Raw genomic sequence first — 24,298 nt, forward strand, 5'->3', positions numbered from 1 at the left:
CCAGCTAGGACTGGCATGGGGGGATGGAATGCTGACTAGCCTGGCCCCGCTGGCCCAGCTTTCCGTTTAGAGGAAGGCCTGTCCTGCTGGAGCTGGGGCTGAGGAGAGGGTGTTTGTGGAGGCAGAAGACTTCAAAGCATTCAAGATCTGGGGGTGGCAGGCATCATATTTGTAAACGAAAGGTAGTTGATATAAGCCAAAATGAGATATCATCTTTATATGCTCTATGAAAGGGAAGATGTGCCTCATTGTGTGATGCAGCCGGGGTGTGGAAACATTGAGAAGATGAAGGAGGTTGCGTAGCAGTGGGGATGTGTACAATTTAACACCTGGACCCTTACCGGGGAATAGGAAAGTGATTCTGTAACCAACATTAACATTACATTGGATTTGCAGTCAAAATGGTTCTATGATTTGTCTATGACTATTCACAGGTAATTATAAATTCTGGTTTTATAAGCCTCAGCCATTTTACATTTACTTTCTCAAAGTGTATTAAATTGGAATTTTTAAATTCTTTATATATAAAAGAAAAGTTTTTCTTTTTTCGTTTAGGCCTAGCCTATCTCTATCTCAATTCTGCTTATTTTATACAGAAGCCCAGTGAGATATAATTAGTCCTAATTCAAATTGTTACAAAAACTTTAAAGATGATCTTCTTAAAAAGATGTCAATGAGAAAAACATTAAGAAATATTATAGAATATTTAAACAAAATAATAAATCAAATTTTATAGATACATAAAAAGCTACAAATCACAAAATAAAACAATCTTTAATCGAATGCATTCTAAGCCAAATGGCAGCTTCAAAAATGTACTAAGAATTAACATCAATTGAAATTTATTCTCTGATGATAATAAGGTTAAATTAGCTAGCAATAACTAATAAAATATGCATATATGCATATGACTATGTAACAATTAACTATTTGCTGCTATCTTGAAGAAAGCTTCAAACTCCACACCACTTTATAAATAAGTGCTACCTAAAACTAAACAAATAATTCTTCTTTTAATGTAGGGCTAGGCCTAAATAAGTAAAAAGTTACTAATTTCTAGACTTGTTTTACTTAAATTAAAAGTTTGTGTGATCTCTAAGTTGAAAAAAGAAATCCTGAGAATAGGTAATATATTTGCATTCCAGTGACCATATTTTATCAGCCCCACAGTTACAGGTTCTAAGGAATTCAATAATTCTAGGGCTCAATGTAAGCGTAGAAAACATTGGACCTCCAAACGTGAACCAGGAAACATTGTAAATTTTAATTATAAATATCAATAAGTAATTATGTTCACTTGCTAATAATATTTTGTAGATCTTGAAGTGTTACTGGCTAATGTAAGTTTTCATTGATTATAAAATAAAAAATACTGGAAATAAATATAAATGTGTATATATAGGTATCTTCTAATTTCATTTTTCATATTCAATTTTCAACGTTTTGAAAAGTCATAAGAAAAACACATTAAGGAATCCATTTCTAGAACTTATATCTCTAATTGACTCTTCAGGAACGTTTTACATCTGATGTATGTCTTTTATTCTTTATAGTCAAATGATTACACTTAGCAGAACATTGAAGTTATATAGTGGACTTTTCAACACTAAAGATACAATATATTCATGAATCAAACAGATTTCTCAGGTAAATGAAAGAACTTTGGTTATTTCTTTTAATGTTCACTAGAAATTTTGGAAATACTTCCATTTCAATTCAGAATATGAAAAGTCATAGCATTTACTAAACTTAAACTAATAATCTAAAAGAAAATACTACTTTATATAAACTGATTCCCTTTAAATATATGTATTAAAAATCAACTCAAAAAGAGGCAGTGACTCCCTCATCTTCTTTGTATTTCAACTTAATATATAATTTCCAAAATACTTTTTTAAAAACCTAATGAAAAATAGTGTATGTATTTTTTCCTACAACCCTTTTTTGAGATCAGAAGGTCAATATACAATAGCAGTGATAACAGCAAATGTTTATATGGTACTTTTGCACATTAAAATTTTGTATATTTGCATAGTTTTTTGTAGTAAATAAAAGTACCAAGACCTTTTGCTTGATATACACAGTGGTCCCATGAAGATGTATATGTCCCCATTTCACGGAGATATGTATGTATTCAGTGTGTATCCCCATTTCACAGAAGTGGGCTCTAAGGTGCAATTTGTGCAGCATTTCAGAGTTATTAAAATGCTCAACAGTCATTCAAATTCAGACAGGCTGGTTTACAAGTCCATGTTTTTAGCGCTGACATATAGCCTTTTATACATTAATGTTAATACATAATAATGCAGTAATATTATTATTTTATTCAAACATAAGACTCAAATATTGCATTCAGTCATACCACATTTTATTGTGCTTCTCTTTATTTTCTTAATACTTCCCAGATATTGCATTTTTTACAAATGGTAAGTTCGTAACAACTTTGTCTCAAGCAAGTCTGTCAGTGCCATTTTCCCAATAGCGTGTACTTACTTCATGTATCTATGTCACATTTTGGTAATTCTCACAATATGTAAAACTTTTTTATTATTATTGTATCTGGTAGGGTTATCTGTGATTACTGATCTTTGATGTTACTATTGTAATTGCTTTAGGGCACCATGAACCACACTCAAATAAGACAGCAAACTTAGTCCAAAAATGTGTGTGTTCTGACTGTTCCACCGACTAGCCGTTCTTCTATCTGTCTCCCTCTTGCTCTACATTGGTTCCCCTACTCCCTGAGACACAACAATATGGAAATTAGGCTGATTAATAACCCTACAATAGCTTATAAGTGTTCAAGTGAAAGGAAGTGTTTCTCACTTTAAATCAAAAGCTAGAAACCATTAAGATTAGGGAGGAAACCATGTTGAAAGCTGAGATAGGCTGAAAGCTAATCCTCATACCAGTTAGCCAAGTTGTGAATGCAAAGGAATGTTCTTGAAGGAAATTAAAATTGCTCATCCAGTGAACACATGAATAATAAGAAAGCCTAACAGCCTTATTACTGATATAGAGAAAGTTTTAGTGGTCTTGTTAGAAGATGAAACCAGTGTCAACAATCTCTAAAGTCAAAGTCTAATCCAGAGCAAGGCCCTAACTCTCTTCAGTTCTGTGAAGGCTGAGAGGCATGAGAAAGCTGTAGAAGAAAAGTTTATTTGAAGCTGGCAGAGGTTGGTTCATAAGATATAAGGGAAGCCATCTCCATAACGTGGAAGTGCAAGGTGAAGCAGCAAGTGCTGATTTAGAAGCTGTGGCAAATTATCCAGAAGATACAGCTAACATCATTGATGAAAGCAGCTACACTAAACAACAGATTTTCCATGGGGATAAAACAGCCTTCTATTGGAAGAAGATGCCATCTGGAATTTTATTAGCTGGAGAGAAGAGATCATTGTCTGGCTTCAAGGCTTCTAATCTTCAAATAATAGACTGACTCTCTTGTTAGGAATGCAGCTGGTGAATGTAAGTTGAAGCCGGTGCTTACTTATCATTCTGAAAATTTTTAGAATTATGCTAAATATACTCTACTCTACCAGTGTTCTATAAATGGAGCAACAAAGCCTGGATGACAGCAGACCTGTTTACACATGGTTCATTGAACACTTTAAGCCCACTGTTGAGACCTACTGCTCAGGAAAAAAAAAAGAAAAAATCCCTTCAAAATATTACTGCTCCCTGACAAGGCACCTTGTCACCCAAGAACTCTGATAGACATATACAAGGTGATTAATGTTTTTATACTTGCTAACACATCCATTATGCAGCTCATGGATTAATGAGTAATTTCTATTCTAAAGGCTTTCTGCTTAAGAAATAAATTTTTTAAGGCTAGAGTTGACATAGTGATTCCTTTGATGGATCTGGACAAACTAAATTGAAAACCTTCTGGAAAGTATTAACTATTGTAGATGCCATTAAGAATATTTGTGATTCATAGGAGGAGGCAAAATATTTACATTAATAGCATTTTGGAAGAATTTAAGTCCAATACTTACGGATGAATGAGAAGTTCAAGACTTCAGAGGAGGAAATAACTGCAGATGTGGTGGAAATAGCAAGATAAGTAGAATTTGAAGTGGATCCAGAAAATGTCACTAAATTTCTGCAATTTCATCATCAAATTTAAACATGTGAAGAGTTGCTTCTTATTGTTCAGCAAAGAAAGTGGTTTCTTGAGATAGTATCTACTCCTGGTAAGGATGCTGTGAACATTGTTGAAATGACAATGGATTTAGAATATTACATATTTAGTTGATAAATATTACATATTTAGAATATTACATATTTAGCAACAAGGTTTGAAAGGATTGACTCCAATTTTGAAAGAAGTTCTATTGTGAGTAAAATGCTATCATACAGCATGACATACTACAGAGAAATATTTCATGAAAGGAAGAGTCAATCAATATGGTAAACTTCACTGTGATCTTATTTTAAGAAATTTCCATAGCTCCCCTAACTCTTAGCAACTCATCATCCTAATCAGTGAGCAGCTTTTAACATCCAGCCAAGACTCTCCATCAGTAAAAGTATTAGAACTTGCTGAAGCCTCAGATGATTGGTAACATTTTTTTAACAATATTTTTAAATTAAAGTATGTCCAGTGTTTTACTCTATTGCATACTTAATAGACTATAATATAATATAAACATAACTTTTATATACATTGCACAACCCCAAAATTTGTGACTCACTTTTTTGTGCTGGTCTGGAACTGAGCCTGCAGTATCCTGAGGTATGCCTGTATCTTATTTGTATGCAATCTACCAATTTGTTTTTGTAAATCTGATAGAGAGGGATACTAAATTGTAATAAGTATGTAATTGTATAAATGGAGTACAGTTTAATACTTCATTATTCATTCTTCTTATTGATACCCTTAACTTCTCTCACATGTTACTTAATTCTTTGATAATAATTATTGAGTTAAAAAAATTCATATAACATTGAGTTGTAGAGGAAACATAATCTATATAACATTGAATTTCAGAGAAATTAAAATTTTGTCTGTCATTGATTTGATATTTATTAAACTTAATTTATTATCCTCAGCTTTTCCTAATTTCAGATTTACCCTATTCATAAGCAGCACACATCTATTATTTAAAATTTAAGCATCTATTATTTAAAATTTAATATTGCTGTCTTGCTTTCAAATTTGCAGTATTATTATGGGATTATTGGGTCACAGGAGTAAAATGTTTATGACATATTCTAAAATGTTTGTGATCTATTCTAAACCATTTAATTTATTTATCTGGTTCATTTCATTCTCCTTTTAATACATTTCCTATGAATAAAACACAGGAATATAGCTTTTGGTAGTAATATTTAAATAGCAATAAAATTCATAGTGGAAATATAATGATGTTCTCTGTTGTTTATAATTTTATATGTATATTATGTTTCATGTTTTTTGAAGAATTTTTAGTATCTTTAACTCTTATTGATTTATTATATGATCATAGAGAGAAAAATGTTTATATTTTACTCAGAACTATTGAATTGAATTTTAAATGCCAAGCCAGGTGCAGTGGTTCATACCTATAATCCCAGCATTTTGGGAGGCCAAGGCGAGCAGGTCACAAGGTCAGGAGTTTGAGACCATTCTGGCCAACATAGTGAAACCCTGTCTCTACCAAAAATACAAAAAGCTGGGTGTGGTGATGTGCACCTGCAATCCCAGCTACTTGGGAAGTTGAGGCAGGAGAAACACGTGAACCTTGGAGACAAAGATTGTAGTGACCCCAGATGGCACCATTGCACTTTAGCCCAGGTGATAGTGCAAGATTCCGTCTCAAAAGAAAACAAAAAAATTGAAATTCTTTTTTCTTTTAATCTTCCTATAGCGGTGAACAAAGAAAAATATAATAATATAATTTCAGGATGGTATAGTCCCATCAACAACATAAGGTACATCTGGAACAAATATTAAACTGTCAAGATTTCTGTTATAAGTATAACCATTCGATTGAGCCTTTTTAACACAATAGGATAAAAGATGAAATGTTTAGACTTTTTTTCTGATCACTAATCTAGCTATGCTATCTTAAATATCCTTAAACCACTGGGTAGCACATCACTCAGCGTGATCTTAGATATATATTGTAATATTGCCAATCTATTCATGTAATATACATTTGACCAACTTAAAACTTTAATAACATATCCCATGTAAAACGTACTTCCTCTACTACCTGCTAAGATTTGTGGCTAGGGGATTAGTATAAGAAAAGTTGTGTCTTCTTTCTACTATTTAATATATTCTGTCAATACTGCAATCCTAAAATGGCTTGATTTCACCCTTGAATTTTTAAGGACTTGGAGCAAGTGGGCTGGTAGTATGGCAAGGCAGTGTCTCTTAGATCACTTCTAAGTAAAGCTTTTGAAAGTCCTTTATCTCAGGTTACTGCTGGCTCCTTTTAGAATAAGAGTAACTGAATCTTCTTAGTCCTCAGCTTGGAAGCCTCCTTGTTGATTGAGGAAAAGCCTGTCCAACATACAGCTGCTTTAGTATTTATTACCTGTTTCTCTTCTATGAGGAATAGTTTTATCTTGAGAAATTCATAAGTCACCACTTCTAAACGATAAGGTAACCTATTAAGTTCCTCTTAGCATTTGCTAAGAGCATTTTAGGTCTTTGCATCCACATTTTAATCAAATTCTTAAATATACTCCAGTAAAATTACTTTAGTCATACAATGTGTAATTGTTTTTTATTTGAATGGACTATCATTGATAAATCAGAATAAAAATTATTCAGTTGTATAAAATAGTTCTGTGTATCTGCATTTTGAATTAAAAAAAAAGGGGGGGGGATCAACAAGGTGGCAACATTACCACCATTTAATTTGGATTTGGTAGAGAGGAACTATAAAACTAGGTAATCTAGGCCAGTAGAATATTTGATAAAAAATGATGGAAGGTACTCACATATTATAGGTAATCTTCAGTGATCTTATAGATTTTCAATCATTGTATATTACTTATCTCATTATTGAGATAAAATAAATGCTTGGTTAATTATTGCACAAATCAAGCCACTGGGGGGAGGGAACCTCTAAAACATTGTGCCTTATATCCTATTTTATGAAAGTCTACAAGTAGGTAATCTAAATCTAATCTTTCAGCTCCACGTAAGTAACAGCTTCCATTACGGTGCCTAAGGCTCTGAATCACTTTCTTCTAGTCAAAGGACAGCAGCATATGGTAAAGAGGAGACCAATTCCAATCCTTTAATTGGCAAGACCCAGAAATGTCACAGTTCACTCTGGCCACATCCCAGTGGACACGACTTCCACATATGACCATGGTAAACTATAAGTGAAGCTGGAGTTGCTGTTGTCTTTGTTATTGGATAGAGCAACTGACTGGTCCCCACCAGTTGATAAAAACTGCTGAATTACAACCTGATATCTCTATTTTTTGATATTTCTTATTAAAAGCAAAACATATGTCACCTCACCAGTTATATTGCAAACTTTGTATTTTAATTTTTTTAAACATTTGTATAGTACAGAGATAGAGAACAAAACATGGGCAGGGGGAAGAAATGGGGAGAAGTATGTCAGAGGATACAAAGGAGCAGATATGTAGGATGAGTAAGTCTAGAGACATAATGTGTATGAGGACTATAGGTAATAAAATGTTATCATGTATGGGATTCATGCTAAATGAGTAGATTTTAGCTGTCCTGCTACAAAAATAAAACTGGTAACTATGTGAGATGGATATGTCTATTTGCTTCAATATAGTAACCATTTTACTATCTATGTGTATCCCACAGCATCATATTTTATACCCAAAATATACATCATGAAATTTATTTAAAACATATACAAAGCTTAATCCATTTTGTAGAGCATTTTTGCATGTATGCCTATCTGTCAACCTCTATAACTTTCTTTGCTTGACATTGTACTATACAAATTAAGGTAGAATCATTCAAATCATGAAGTGGACATCACAGATGGAGTATACTGATGCAATGGGAATGCATATCATTTAACAAATGTCACATTATTATGTTTTATAACGTTTTGATAGTAATGTAATTACAGGATTTTTCTTTCTAGGCCTGTTTTACAAGTGATAAATACCATCAGTTCTTACAAATTCTTCTCTCTATATCTTTCACACATCCATGGAATTATGTAACTATCTCTTAGATTTCCACTTCTTGCCTTAAAACTGTCTTTGAATGTCCATAATTAAGTCCAGTACTGTCCAATAGAACTTTCTGTGACGATGGACATGTCCATTATCGTAGCTACTAACTATATGAAGCTTTTGAGAAATTGTAATGTGACTGATGTAACTGAGGAATTGAATTTTAAACTTAATTTTGTTTAATGAATTTAATGTAAATAGCCACATATAACTAGTAATCTCCCCATTGGACGCATAGTTCTGGTCACTCTCTGCTTTGTTTACCAACTTATTTCAGCCACATATATTTTACTGCATCATACTGCTCCTGAAATATCCTTAAATATTTACTTACTCAACATTTATGTATTTGGGCTTTTATTCTCTGGGTGAGAGATTTTGTATTTTCAGTGTGGTTTTATCCTAGCTTTAAATAGTCTAATAATAATAACCACATATAATATTTATTGAAGACATTTTGCATTAGACACAGTTCTGAGCATTTTATTCCTAATAAATTGTTTCATCATCACAAGAAACTTGCATTATAATTCTCACCAGCTTATATATGTATAAATGGACACACCATAGGTTAATTAATTTTTGCCTAAGATCAAATAGGTAGCTAGTAAGTGGTTGGGCTAGGATGTAAACCTCAGGCAAACTGGCTTCAAATACCATTCTGTATTATTTCATCATTCTGGAGAGTGAGTTTTCACCAGTGGTTCTCTTTTATTCAAAATACATCACAGTTGGGGCCTTTCTAGGAGCTTTATTTGTGTATACATAATATAGGAAACTGTCTTGCCTCTGGAAAGAAGAGAAAGGAAGAGTTTCTCTTCTTTCTTTTTCTTATCACAATTCTCTAAGCAGAAACTACGTTTTTAAAAATTGATCCAAAACATTCTTTATCTTCACTAATTGAGTATTAGGACCTCATTTTATCCAAATGATATTAAATATTAGTAAACATAAGTGACAATAAGCAGGTGCTGTATGTTTGTTCCTATGACTACAAAAGATTATTCAGGTTTTTCTGTCTCAGAACACAAACAGAAAGAGTTTTAAAGTACTCAAGATAGATTATTTTCAAAGCGCTGTGATGTTAAGATTTAACTCAGGTCAACCATCTCCAACTTAAAATTACTTAGAAGCATACTGTCCATAATTAAGTAATCTTACCTACTAATATTACAGAATAAGAATACCTTTCGGTGACATGAAATCTGTCATTTTAAGCATACCCCCAAGCCTTTTCAAGATTGCTCATAAAATTTCTCATTCTCTAGAGAAATGTGATCTCTAAGAAATAAATGTCTCTGTCAAGTCACAAGTAATATGAGCACATAATAAAAAAAATGGAATTTTGAGTCTTATAAGGGATATTGCAGTATTATAAAATTGCTTTTATTTCTTGTTATTTAAGTTCTCATGGTCATTTTAGGATTTACCTTCTGGATATAAAGGATTATGATTTCTTTCAGGGAGGTGGGGGACAGAGACCTTTGGGGACCAGGAGAATATTTTTCATATGAAATTCTTTGTCATAAAATGCTAATGTTGGTGTTCTTGTCTTTATGTCTATGCATTCTTTAGCTATGAGGATAACAGACCCTTCATCAAGTAAGAATGACCTGAATGGCTGATAAATTCCATTTATCAGTGTGGTCCCATGAACCAGCTGTCAGATCAGTACTGAAAAATCATTAGAGCTTCTGTCATTCACATTGAGGCAGAAGAGCAAACTGTGCAGGAAAATAATCTGGCATATAACTTACATGCAGAGTAAATATGCTGCAGGTGTATTGCCAAAAAAAAAATTTCTGCTTCACCTCTGTTAATTGGATATCACCTGAATTCAGTGCCACAGCAATAGCAATTTTCTGTGGTACAGACTTGTTTCGCTTTTAATAGCTTCCCTCTTTCATTGTGATGTGTTCCTCTGTGCCATATATGTCCGCTTTTTTGTTGTTTGTTTGGGCATCATTCATCTAAAATTATTTTCTCATTTACGGGTATATCTTCAAAATGATCTTACGGGTATAAAACTACCCAATTGCAATTGATATTAATGAATTGCTATACTAAATATAAAAATAGAAAAAAAATGCCTTCTTCAAAATTAATTTTTACATATGCAAAATTTCAAATTTGACAACTGTCACTTGATTAATGATCTAATCTATATGAATATATTTCAGTTTCTGAAATAAAGCTACAAGTCTGTACTAATCTAATAACTATAAACATAAATGTTAACATTTGGACATTTTCCCCATGCTTATTTTAAAATTACAAGTCCTGCAAGAATAAACTAAGATTGGCAACTGATGGGCAACCTTGCTGAGACTTTCAGTTTGTTCTTCTGGTGAAGAGTCCTTTGTTTTCATTTTTCTCCAGTGCCATTTCACTTCTTCATGCTTTTGCTTTTTAATTTTTTTAATTTTTTTATTTTTAAGAAATTGGGGCTCATTGCAGTTTTCTACCATTCAACCCTTGGGCCCATCATATGTTTTCCAGAGGATAATACCTGACTTCACTATTTGATCCTATTATTTTGTTTCTAAATCTAAATAGCAATATTGCCTTGACTTAATGGCAATTTTTAATTTTTTTTCCAACTTGGTCTGTAAGAAGCTGAGAGCTTTTCCTTAAAAGTTAGTGTACTTCTGAATCCAACTGTAGAATAAAATATTAACACCTAAAATGTTTTCTAATTCATATAAGCAAATGTGTAACATGTAATAGGGGAACTTCTTTAGAGATTATTTATTCAAGAATGTTGATGTTTTCAATTAAACATGTTAAATTTAGTGGGCATTTAAACATGAAATATAGTGGCTGATTGTTATGGGAGAAAAATAGTAAATATTAATTTTAGTAAGACTTTAATAATTAACTACTTTGGGACCATATCTTTCTTAAGATGCAATTCTCTCTAAATAACAAATTGAACTCAGCTTCAGATTATGATAAACATATATGGTTTTCCCCTTCATTTTACAAAGCTTCAATCTCTGTAAATATATCTTCCTGAGACAATATAAGAGTAGGATAATAATCTGCTGAAAAGAAATATGAATATACCCTATTCAAGGAAGATGTGCTGGGAATAAAGAGGTTGGGTTTATTAGTGTATAGAGATCTCTACTGATTTGGTCCTGTTCTCCCATATACTTAGGAGTTGAGAAGGATTTCATTTCAATTATGAGTCCCAGTGGTTGCAAGAATTCATTTTCTCTTGTTATTCAATACCTAGCTTAATCACAAATACATGAATTTTGATACCTGCTTATACTTTTGCAAATGACAGCTTGGAGGAAACCAACAGAATGGAGTGGGAGTGCGAACTTGTCTTTCATTCTATGCTACTCCGTTCATACCACTCCATCTTCATTCTCAGCTTCATCTTCTCCCTTGAATTTTCAGACACGTCAAAGAAGTGAAGTTTCCTTTAGCCTTCAAAAAAATTTTTTTTAACAAAGATGCCATATGACATTTCTAAAATCCACTGCAACATAGCATAGAAGACAGTAATCCAAAAACTGAAGAAGAGTAAAAACAGTGCTTCCACTAGAGTGGAGCTACGTTTTTCCGTCTACTATCCCTGACGCTTACTCTCTGTAACTATAGAATTAGACAAATAGGGCTTATTAAATTTATACATTTACTTCAAATGCCTGTATTTCCTTCTAATGACTGATATTTTTGTCAATAAACACTAAAATTTTTGTGGAAAAAGAGGAAATTTTTAAAAATGAGGTAAAAGCGTATCAGAAGAATCACTAATAGAGGGAAATAAAACAAATGTTGCCACTGTGAGGCCAGTGAAGACTAGCGTAGCTTTGTAGCCTGCTTTCCTCTTGCCATTCACCATAATTACACCTCATGCCATTTGCATATGCGCTGCAAATACATGAATAACTTATGGTATAAATCTGCTTTTGCTTAAATGAATTTCTGTGTTCATAACATTTTCATTCATGTATATCTCCTCAAGCTTGAAAACTTGTAGTCTCATTAAAATCTTAAAGTACTTACACCACCTGTCTTACATTTTCTGTCAATAAAAGTTACTGTAACATTTTTTTTCAGTGTTGCATTGTTGATTTGATATGGTGGTTAATTAAAGACCAATTGTTTGATAACCATTAATTTTTTTCTTCTCTCTACAGGTCATGGGTTATAGGTGCAATAGCTCTTCTCTGCCTATTAGGATTGACCTGGGCCTTTGGACTCATGTATATTAATGAAAGCACAGTCATCATGGCGTATCTCTTCACCATTTTCAATTCTCTACAGGGAATGTTTATATTTATTTTCCATTGTGTCCTACAGAAGAAGGTAAGCTAGAATATTTTTTAAAAATATAAATGGCATAGATCTCATGATAGCAAAGTACTCATAACATATTCTAATATATTATTCTTGATATGTTTGTCTACAAGAAATAAAGATACTCATCTTTTATAATAGTAAAACAAAACAAGCACAAAATACAAGTATAATAGTTGCTGAGAGTGTCCAACAGTAGAAACAATAAAAACATTTTCTGATTTGAGCAATAAACAAAAATTATCTTCTTGTAGATTTGACTTTAAAGTCTTTAATATTCCCATTGGTGGACAAATGGAATTTGTGTATTAGGAAGTAATTATTTCTAAAAATATCATGGAGCCATGAGATACATACACACACACACACACACACACACACACACACACAGACACACATACACACATGCACATACACACACACATGTATCATGGATATATATCATGGTATAGGAAATATGTAGGTGTATATGTGTATATATTTCTGTTTCTTCAAACACTAGTTTACATTTGAAAATATAAATATCTACACAGCTTACGGTAAAATAATACACAGTTATATTTTTTGAATAAATAATGAAATACCTAATAATGATCTCTATATTTCATTCTTTTAAGAGCATTTATTATGAAATCTAAGAGTTGAATGGTTAGAATGCAGTTTTTTACACTTACCTATTTTTGCAAATGTTTACCTTTGTAAGGACATTAAATATATACATTTCAAAGTTAATTTTAAATACTAAATATTTTTATTACATTTTTTAAAATCCCAAGATTCATTTTCCAGTCTTACGCACTTTAACTTTATTTAAAATGTTGTCTTGATTGATCCCGTCACGAAAACCCTCAACCAGATTGCCTAAGTTTGAATCTCTCTGTTCTTCCATTTAAAAACTTACGTGACTTTTTGGCAAGTTAATTAACCTCCCCATGTCTCAGTTTACTCATTTGTGACATGGAGGGGATAAAAATAATTATAAAATATTCAAAAAGATAGCTTTGAAAGTGAGGCAGAAAATTATTTTTTAAACTTATGGGAAAGAAACAATAAGATTTATAGTTTTTCTTGGAAAACAAAGGAAACAGAAAGTAAAGACATCTCTTTCTAGGATTTTTTAGTTTTAGAGACTGGTAGGACCAAAATAAGAAATTGAAAAGAGTGTCCACTTGTCAAGATGGACAAACATAAAACAAAACACCACTCTGCTTCAGTGTTAGGTGGTGATGGATGCCTAAAATGTGTTGACATGATTATAAACACAGAATAGAGTAGTAATGATGAGTCAGGCTTCTAAATGTAGGTTACAGAAAAGAAGAGAGGTTACATTAGAATGGATGGATTCTAATCTAATTTATTAGAATTCCCCTTAAAAGAGGTTGTTTTAAAATAGATGAACCCTCTCAAATAATTAATATGTACAACTCCCAAATTATAGAAACCTAACTCAATATATGATTACGTTTTACTCATTGCCCAATGAATGGGGTTGCCCCATGAAGGGTAATAGGTTGATAAAGATTCAAACAACCTCAGTCTATGATTTTATAGTCCTCTTGGGTTTTGACATCCAACAGCAAGTCTGGAAAAGAGAAAGAGGATTTTGTGTTAAAAAATTTGAAAGTGGCTTACACGGCATCTGCTCATTTTTTTTTTTTTTTTTTAAATCAGATAGGACTCTATCACTGGTACCACCTAAACTGCAAGGGAGACAGAAAAACATAGTATAGCTTTATACTCAGAAAGAGAAGACATTGCATATGGTGAATAGATGGCAGACTGCCACTCATAATGTATTTAAAGAATAGGAGACATGTAAATGGTAAGTGAGAATAGAGTTGGAAGGATGAATGAGAATCAAGATGATACACTGAATTAAAGATAGGAGAAAATGTCAAGAAAAAGACAGTGGTTGACATTCTAAAAGACTTCATAGAAGTGAGAGAGACTAAAACTTGGAAAAAATGTCTAGATTTGGATAGAAGAAAGCCATAACTGATGCTCAGGAGAAATATATACAAAAAAAAAAAAAAAAAAAAAAAAGTGAGCAAAATCAGGAGATTAAGGGAAAAGGTAGCATTTGCCCATAAAAAAAAAAAAAAAAAAAGGGGGTGGGTGGAATATATTAGGTCATTATAATCAGGCGTGTCGTATTGAAGTATAACAGATTTATTCACCTGTCATTTGTATTCTGTACATTAGCTTGAAATTTGGACCAACATGGTTTTTAAATTTGATTTCAATTTGTTTACTAACTCCTTAAGAAGTAATTTTAAAATTTTAAAGTTAATTTGGAAATTTTCTACAAAGCAGAAAAGAAATTTTTGTACTTTATACACAAATCATTTTTGGTTTTGAGTATTTTTACTAGCCAACACCTCTTTCAGTTTTCCCAATGTTAATTAAAATATTATTTTTGTTTTTCTTGCTTTAACATAAACATATCACTAGTATAAATAAGAATTGCATTGATATTCAGGTAGAGATTCTACATTTCAAGACCCCAAAACAACTTTAGATCTTTTAGTATATTTAACTTAAGTTAAATTTTGAAATATATATGTCATCAAGTTCAGTTTCATGATTCATTAAAACAGAGTTCCGGAAACTGGCTTGTGAGCCAAATTCATCCAGCTGCCTTTTATTTTTACAGCCAGGAAGCCAGGAATGGTTACTACATTTTCAAGTACTTAAGTTTAAAATAAGTATATACACCATATCCTTGGTGTTGACTCCTGACTCAAAAAAACTAAAATGTTGACTATCTGGACATTACAGAAAAACTTCCCAGGCCCTGATTTTGGAAGCTTACTTTCATGATTTACAATAACAAGTAATATGCATATTGCTCCTTCATCTATTCCATTTTTTGAATTTTAAAACTTTGGTTGCATTTGTATTTCGTGTCAAGAATACGGCCCAATATCAGAAAATACGTAATTATTTTTCATTTTTATTTTATATTAAAAAATGCGATGTACTTGTCTTTGACATTGAAGAAATTATTGGGATTTTTTTTTCTTTTAAGCCATCTGATTAAATTTCACTAATATGACATTGCTGTTATAGTTTATATATGTTGATTAGAGAAATATGAAATATTTCATATTTGAAAGTTTCGTCTTATTGAATATTCAAACTTACTCATAAAATTAAAATTTTTGAGCCATCGGTCATTTTCTGAGTGTGGATTGTATAAACAGTATTTCCACTGGTCACATTAAAGTGCTTACTTTTATTTTTGTCATACACTCAAATATTTTATATACTCTCGGAGTTTCCATGATCATTTGATTTCTGATATGATAGTATAGAAGAAATGTTCCATTGGTAAACTATATTCTCTTTGCTGTCTTCTATATTCTAGAACAGCATGACACCAAAATAGGATATCATCTGACTTGGATAACTAAGATGCAGTATCATGTGAAATAGTAGATTTGAATATGCAAAAGATTGAACAATCAAATAACTGTTTTATTGTAATCTGAAAAATGTTTCCTGGACATGGTCCATGTTATTTTTTTTCTTCTTTTTAAGACATATGCTTAACATTTCAAATCAAATCACAGCAAAATAAAGTCAGTATAATGACTCAGTAAGTAATGTAGCTAATGCAAGTCTTGGCATCACCAAATATCTTGATTTTCTGGTTGTTTATATAATCGGTTGAGAACATTTAATCTTTGTTGGAAAATTCAAATAGTCCATGATGAATTACTGTGGCTTATACAATATTGCTGCATTTGTAGCAGGAGGGAGGGTGGTTCTCTTTCTCTTTTCTTTGCCTTTCTTTCTCTTTGTACTGAAATATTTCTTTAGATCTACATCATTTCATTCAAATACACTTTCTCATCTAGAAAGAAACATGTCTTTTGCTGAGTACCTTAGGAAAAACAAAATGGGATGTTGCAGAGGGGGGAGTTATGATCAAAGTTTAGATTCTCAGAGATGCTTCATAAATCAGTAGAAATTACTAAACTATCATTGATACTGCTTACTTTTGGTTAGAGATTATTTTAAGCCTTCTCAAGTTATAATTAAAGCATTTGCCCTAATTATTTCCATTTACAAAGAAGGAGATAATTATTAGATCACTTTACTAATAATATTAGTAATATACAGTGCCTGTGCTGGTCAAAGATCCATGTTCCAAATGTGGCATCTTAAAGCTTTTTGATCATAGAGCAACCATGAAATGTAGATTTTTTTCCCCTAAGGCACATTGCTGAACCCTTTCAGTCTTACAGTTTACTCTTATTGCTTAACCCATTTCAATGTCCTTATCTATAAAATGAAGGTAATAATTATTTTTCAGAGTTATTTTGAGGGAGGTACGTAGCACAGTTCCTGACATATAATAGTTAAAAAGTAGAAGTTCTTCCCACCCTCCCAACAGACGTATCCTAGAAACACACGTGACTGGGTACAGACTGATTTCTCTTTTTAAGATAAACAAAATATGCACTGACTTGTAAACACTGAACAAAAATAATGATCTCTCTTTTTAATTATTGATAAATGTAGCACAGAAAAGACTGGTTGTAAAACAAATCGATAGCATTTTAAATACATTAAAAATAAGTAATTTTGCCATGTCTGAGCAGAAAAAGGCCTTAAAAGCCAGCGCATCATAACCCCGTTTTGCTCCTTCTATTCTCTATGGCAAGAATGCCTTTTCCTCCTCTTCTACCCTATCCTTTATTTCAACTTCACTCTGTAGATTAATTCCGGTGGCTCTTTTGAAGACTATCTGGGAAGACTTCTTCCCCAAGAAGCCTTTCTTGGCCCCCACACCTACCTCCTCTTCTATACTTGAGTCACCTGACTCCATCTCCATCATTGTTCTCATCACATAACAATCACTCAATCAAAAAGAGTTCCTTGAGCAAATCTGCATTTGTTCTGTCTTTGATTCTGCTGTGTCTTTGACAGGATGAATTTTACCATAAGATGAAATGTTCCCATTTTGAATACTAAATTTAACGTATAATTTACATATCTTTCTTGCTTTTGATTCTAAATAACATTATTTTTAAAGCACATGTTCATAACTTTGATTTAAATAAAATCTTATTGGAATATCATATTATTATAAGTTGTGGAAATAATGAACTCTAATGTGAAATCAAATATGTAAAGGCCTAAGAATAATTTATATATGATACTGTTTCATAATATAAATTTGTGAACATATAATCAATATAATAAGGTGTCCTTTTGTTGTTACTGATAGTAGAGATGTGATTTAAGGCAGTTACTGTTTATTTTTATATGCCTTGTTTAATTAAAAAGACAGAAATAAAAATTTTAAACATGATAAAAATTTTACCAAAAGTTGATATAATTCTCTGCTTAAAAACATCAGCTAAAAGTCTTCTTTTTCCCTGTAATTTTATATTGCAACCAGGATTAAGTATTTAATCAAGAATGCTATAAAGAAAAGTAATTATGTTTCTCTGTGATTATTGAGTAGAACTATTTTGAAGGACTAAATTTAAAATCTTTTGAATTTTTGTTCTCAAGTTGAAAATTTGATCTCTTTTAAAAGAAACTTCAGAGAAATACAGATTTAGCAGAAATGATTCACCCAACATATTCATATTTTGTCTTTATCCTCTCTCGGCTTTCTCTCTCTGATCTCTCTCTCTCTGTCTCCCTCCCCCACTTTTTACCCTACCTCCTCCACCCCACTCTCTTTGACTTCCTCATTAGAGTTTCACCTAAAGAACAACAGCTACAATGCCCTTACACCAACAGGCTACTTTATGTCAAATTTATGAGCTAAAAATATTATCTTGAATGGGCTTAAGTATATGTTCTTTGAACTAAGAGAAAGTACCACTATGATGTGATGAAAGGGGTGTGTGTGTGTGTGTGTGTGTGTGTGTGTTTTAAAAGGCTCCAGTAGGGCAACATTTCAAGCTTGACAGTATGAATATAATTTTTTAATTCTAAAATATATGTTGGACAGACTTTCTTGTATCTGCAGGGCAAGGAAATAATTATGTTATCTAAAAATAAAACTCACATACATTTTCTACTTTTGTTCCTACCTGCAATGAATTATTGGCTAACAGAAGTTAATATTTAATTGGCTAGGTACGAAAAGAGTATGGGAAATGCCTGCGAACACATTGCTGTAGTGGCAAAAGTACAGAGAGTTCCATTGGTTCAGGGAAAACATCTGGTTCTCGAACTCCTGGACGCTATTCCACAGGCTCACAGGTAAACAATAGTTATTCACTGAAATGAAGTGGTTTTTAACTGTATTTCTGTTACCAGTTACTGTCCCTTATGATTGGTGCTAATTTCTATCCTGTGTATCACCATCATTTGCTTTTGTTGTTTCACTGTGTCCCACATGAGAATGATTCTGACAGAGAAGAAACCAAAACTGTAATAACATAATGAAATTTAGGGTCTAAGTTTGCATAATAATTAATGACTTCAGATTGTTTTTAGTTCAATAAATGCAGCAGGTAAGAAAGAAATTTGCCATTTCACACAAAATTCAAAGAAAGTAATATTTCATATACATAGAAATGTGATATCTTGACACGGTTCTAATTCTAATTCTAACTAGTATAATTCTTAGTCACAAACTGAGACAATTTGCATATAATATAGTATGCTTAGTAAACATAACTATGACTCAATCTTATTTCATGCTGATAAGTTGAAAAAAAGTCAGGGCAGTGAAGAACACTACAACAGTATTATTGCTGTAGCTGATCTAAGCTCCACTCCCATTCGTCCAGCACTACGCATAGCAGCATAGTACCTTACCCGAAAAGTTTTAAGCTTTTAGCTAAACTGTGTGCCATTTTTCCCAGGGCACAGTTTCAGCTCAAAGGTTATTACATAGAAATCTTAGCAACTCCTGAATGTTAAAATGAGCCAGTCGAGTAAAAGACATAGGACTGTGTAGATGATAAGTGAGTTTGATTTCAATCTAGCAAACTAGTATTTTTTGTTTGGTTGGTTTTTAAGATAGAGTCTCACTCTGTTGCCCAGGCTGGAGTGCAGTGGTGCAATCTCAGATCACTGAAACCTCTGCCTCCTGGGTTCAAGCAATCCTCCCACCTCAGACTCCATTCTCTCGAGCAGCTAAGATCAGAAACGTATGTTACCACACCCCAATATTTTTTGTGTTTTTTTATAGAGATGGGGTTTCATCATGTTGGCCAGACTGGTCTCAAACTCCTGGCCTCAAGTGATCCGCCTGCCTTGGCCTCCCAAAGTGCTGGGATTATAGGTGTGAGTCATGCAGACTAGTACTTTTAAGATTGCATGATTCAGTAGAATAAAAAAATAAAAAAAATAAAAAGTCATGTTTTCAGTGTTGCCAATTAAATTTTTCTGAGGAAACTCAAGTTTAAATTGATAAATACAGTTATAGATCAAGAATTAATTTTTCTTAATTCTTTTAGCTCAACCTATAAATCTAATTATTGTTTCATAAATTTGGTTATTTTATATAAAATAAGAGTTATTGCTTCAGTTATTATTTGATGGATGTTCAATTGGTTTGTAAGCTTAATAGATTAAATTTCTGTAAATAATTTCATTTACATGCTTAGAAAATTTAATTTCCTTATACCCTTTAAATATCATTTATAAATTTAATGTATCTGATTGTTTCAAACACATCAACTGTCAGACTATACAGTCATACACACCTAACTAGCACTTGAAGCACTGTTATAAATCAATGAATGACTGGTGATTTCATAAACAGTGTCCTCACCAACTGAGTTTTTTATCTTACAAATAAAACCAAATTTTTAGTATCAATCTAATACTTACCATTAAATTTTTAAAAATTAACATATTATTGTAAAAAATATCAGACTATCTTAAATAATTTACCAGCCACAAATCATGAACTTTCAATATAATTGCACAATTATTAGTAATCTGAATTTCATGTATTATTTGCATACCACACTGAGGTTGTAAAGTTGCAAATCAGAGGAATAATTGTCCCAACTCAGATGGGTGGAAATTTCTGAGTTTTGGACTATGAAATTTGCCAATCAGAGATCTGAATTCTCACATAAGAGTAGGGGAAGACCAGGATGATGCTTATAGCATGAACCCCTTTTATAATTAATGCCTTTATTTTCAGACTCATAATCCTTTTCCCTTTCCTGCTTTTTGTAATAACTTTTTCCACAACTTTTCAATTGATATTGCTGAGATTCTCTGTATCATCCAGCCTGATTAGCTCCTGCATGCTTTTCACATTACTGAGCTCATCAACCACCATTCTTTTATTTTATCAGCATATATCATTTTATTGACATATATCATTAATATTAAAATAGTATTTAGGAATCTCATTTACTACATTACAACAGAGTTGTGCAATGTTTAGCAATACTTCTAAACTACAAGTTAAGGCAGTGCAGCTCAATGAAATAATAATAAACTCTGTGGTTAGGTATACATTGTTTTGAATCCTGGTTTTGCCATGTATCATCTATGACACAGAAAAAAGTTATTAATTTCATTGACGCTCAGTTTTTTCATCTGTTAAATACTGATAATAAATAATGACATCTTAAGTTACTAAAAAGATTAAACTCATATACACAAAACACTTAGAATAAATTGTAGGTGCTCAATAAATGGTGGTTGCTACCATTTGTTACTGTTTTTATTATAGAATATTATATATGTTTTTAAGCTGTACCATATTTTTGCCCTCACTCTTGTAATTTGTAATATCACAATTCTACTCTTCGAAAATAATTTAAATTTTTTTCTTATGCTTAATATAATACTAATTCTGATTAACTGTGACCACCCAATACTCCATAAGATTACAAGATACTTAAATCTATATTGTTTGTTTAAATAAAACTAATGAATATATTTCTCATTAATTATGGCCGCCCATCAGCAAATGCTAAAATATTCACTGATATCAAGACAAAATTTGGGGAGTATGGATGCATCTTTCACATAGGAGAACTTCTAAAATAACTATTACTATGTATTATACTCTTTAATTTAGAAATACTGAGTGCTTCCTGTATAATGCCAGCAATCTTCTGAGCTCTGGGCATAAAATGATTAAAAGACATATAACTACCCCTATGATCTGGAATATTTATTCTAGTATTGGGAGACAGAAAATTTATTAGTAACAAAAACCCAACAAAAATATCAAATTGGGAAAGCTGGAAGATAACAAAAATATGGTGATGTCAGTTAGCCAGGTGGCTACTTAGATTAAGTGCTGGAGAAAGACTACCTTTGAAAGTGATACTTATGCCCAGGTCCGAGTTACAAGATTCTAAATGAAAGTAGAAAAGTAAATTCAGGGGAACCGTTTTCTAAGTGAAAATACTGCTAATGCAAAGGCTTTATGGTGTGAAGAACTTACAAAAAATGTTTGCCAAAGTAGGTTAGAGGGAAAGTGAGACAGAAGGTCAAAGAAAAAGGGAAGAGACAGATCCCTAAGTATTGGTAACAATATGAAAATTAATTTTATTTTGATTACTTTGGAAAGCCAGTAAGATAAATTGGGAATGAAAGTGAGAGGATATAATCCACATGTAATAAAGTTTATGCTGCTACATTGTGGATAATGGAGGGGATGATTGCCAAGACTAAAAAGTAAAAATCCTCTTCACCTCTTGCTCCTCCAGACTTACTTCCTAGTCCTAATCACTCATAAAAGTTTTATAATGCGCATCATTCACACAAACATATATTCACAGAAATGGGTGTAAAAATTTTTGAAACTATGGACTGAAAGAGTATCTTTTGACTTTCTTTTAATTGTTCTGTCATTTATCTTTCATGCATTTTATTTATTTTTAGATATTTTGCTTTTTATTACAGAATATTTGAAAAATAAAAAAATTATGTGACATATGTACGTGAAATATTGAAACATTTTAACAAGATGAACACCTGGGAACTCAACATCCAACTTAGGAAATAGAACATTTTCAATATGTTTTTCTCTTTATTTAATCTCTCCCTAATCAATCCCTATGCCTTCCTCCAGAGAGGCTCCTAAATTTTGTTCTGTCATTCACACAACGTATTCTAATAGTTTCTTTCCCTCCAAAAAATGTTCAGCGTTCCTTTTTTGAATCTTTCTTTATAAATGATACTTTATTGTATATAGTCTTCTCTGACTTTTTTATTTTTCACTCCCATATTCAAAAACCCATCCTGGTTCATTCCATAAACATCTAAGTGTGGCCTATATTATATTATGTAATATGTATGTATATATCTTTATATATGCATACCTTTATTTATTATATATATATGCCTATATATATATATACCTATATTTATTTTATATGTATGTATTTTCCTCTTTTCCAAACTGCCTGTACTCAGGAGCCAGATGACCTCATTCCAGTACTGGTTATGCCACTTACTAGGTCTATGCCATTGTGCATGTTCATTGACCACCGTGCTCCAGTTTTCTAATGTGTAGGATTGGCCTGCCTTATTTGATTCTTGTGAAGTTTTGATGAGTGAATACATGAAAAGTATATAGTAGGTAAAAGAGAACATAGAAATAATTAATTGATATAGCTACATACACACACATATAATATACATACACTATGTAGTATATGTATGATATATATGTAGTATGTGTATGATATACTGCCAAGTATGACACCTCAATGAGCAAAGAAGACAAAAATTATATTTTCATAGAGCCTCAAGCCTAATGGAGACATTAGACATTAAATATTAGACATTAAATGGATAGCCATTAAATATAAATGTAAGAAATACTTATATAATACATGGAATTGTAGGAGATGTTAGTGACTGTTGCGGGGAAATAGTAGGGGAATAGGACTGACACGTGATTAGATTTTGTGGGTAATCTACAGTTCTAAGTAGGGTGGTCAAGTTATAACTTCAGAAAACATATTTTAGAGTTAAAAGGATAAAGGAATTACGCATGTCTGTATCTGGGTGAAGAGCACCCCAGGCACAGAAGACAACCAAGGTTACCAAGCACTGAGGCACAAACATGCCCAGCATATTAGAGAAGAGCAAGGGGACAGGTGTCGCTAGAGCAGGTAGGGAGAGTAATAAGAGGTGAGATAATGGGGACAGCTCATTTAAATATCACCTAACAATAATAACTTCATAACTCCCAGTTAAAATATTACTTCTTTAGTCTACATTGTTCTCAGACTCCCTAGACGAGGACATATCCCTTAATAAATGGTAAAAATATGTGGCATAATTGGTAAAATCTTAAAAAATTCTCTGGTATAATGAAGTCACAAAAGTGCATAAAACATAAGTGTATGGCACAATGAATTCTTACCACTTCCCAGGCCAAGTATTAGTACACTGAGAATACCTTGGAAACCCTTTGAACCCCTTTCAGTCATTAAACTCCAAACATGACCATTGTCTTAGCTTTTAGTAGCACATTTTAGTTTGCATATTTTGATACTTACTCACCTGAAATAATTCAGTACTCTTTTATGTGTTCCTTTGTTCCCCAAACATCTATGTTACTGCAGGGGGCTATAAGCTTTTTAATTTTCTTTGCTTTGTATTATTCTATAGTTTATTTATCCATTGTACCATCAATAGTCATTTTGGTTCTCTATATTTTGGCTATAATATTTAATGACTGTATGTAGATTTGTGGGCATATTGTACTTTTGCATTTATTTTTGTAATAATCTGATTAATATGTTACTAGTTTAGCAGCTCCATGAAGGTCAAGACATTTTGTGCTTGCATTTCACCTTTGTATCTTATAGGTTAGTATCTGGCAGGCAGTAGAGAATAATTAATG

At 32.1% G+C, this 24,298-nt stretch overlaps 1 protein-coding gene across 32 annotated transcripts in view; it reads left to right on the forward strand.

Annotated features, from left to right (window-relative positions):
- The window catches only part of ADGRL3 (adhesion G protein-coupled receptor L3), an 846,433-nt gene that overhangs the window by 793,614 nt on the left and 28,521 nt on the right, over positions 1-24,298 (forward strand). For 21 of the 32 annotated variants that reach the window (XR_012516839.1, XM_074396184.1, XM_074396178.1 and 18 more), the window contains 3 exons: positions 9,751-9,777; positions 12,330-12,498; positions 18,592-18,717. Coding sequence is in view for 31 of the 32 variants with exons in the window: in XM_074396184.1 (XP_074252285.1) it covers positions 9,751-9,777; positions 12,330-12,498; positions 18,592-18,717 (322 nt within the window). In the remaining variant the exon portion in view is untranslated. The remainder of the gene's footprint in view (positions 1-9,750; positions 9,778-12,329; positions 12,499-18,591; positions 18,718-24,298) is intronic. The other 11 variants (XM_074396185.1, XM_074396187.1, XM_074396197.1 and 8 more) reach the window with 1 other exon arrangement.

Source organism: Saimiri boliviensis, chromosome 3 (assembly GCF_048565385.1).
Source record: "Saimiri boliviensis isolate mSaiBol1 chromosome 3, mSaiBol1.pri, whole genome shotgun sequence".
Lineage (NCBI taxonomy): Eukaryota > Metazoa > Chordata > Mammalia > Primates > Cebidae > Saimiri > Saimiri boliviensis.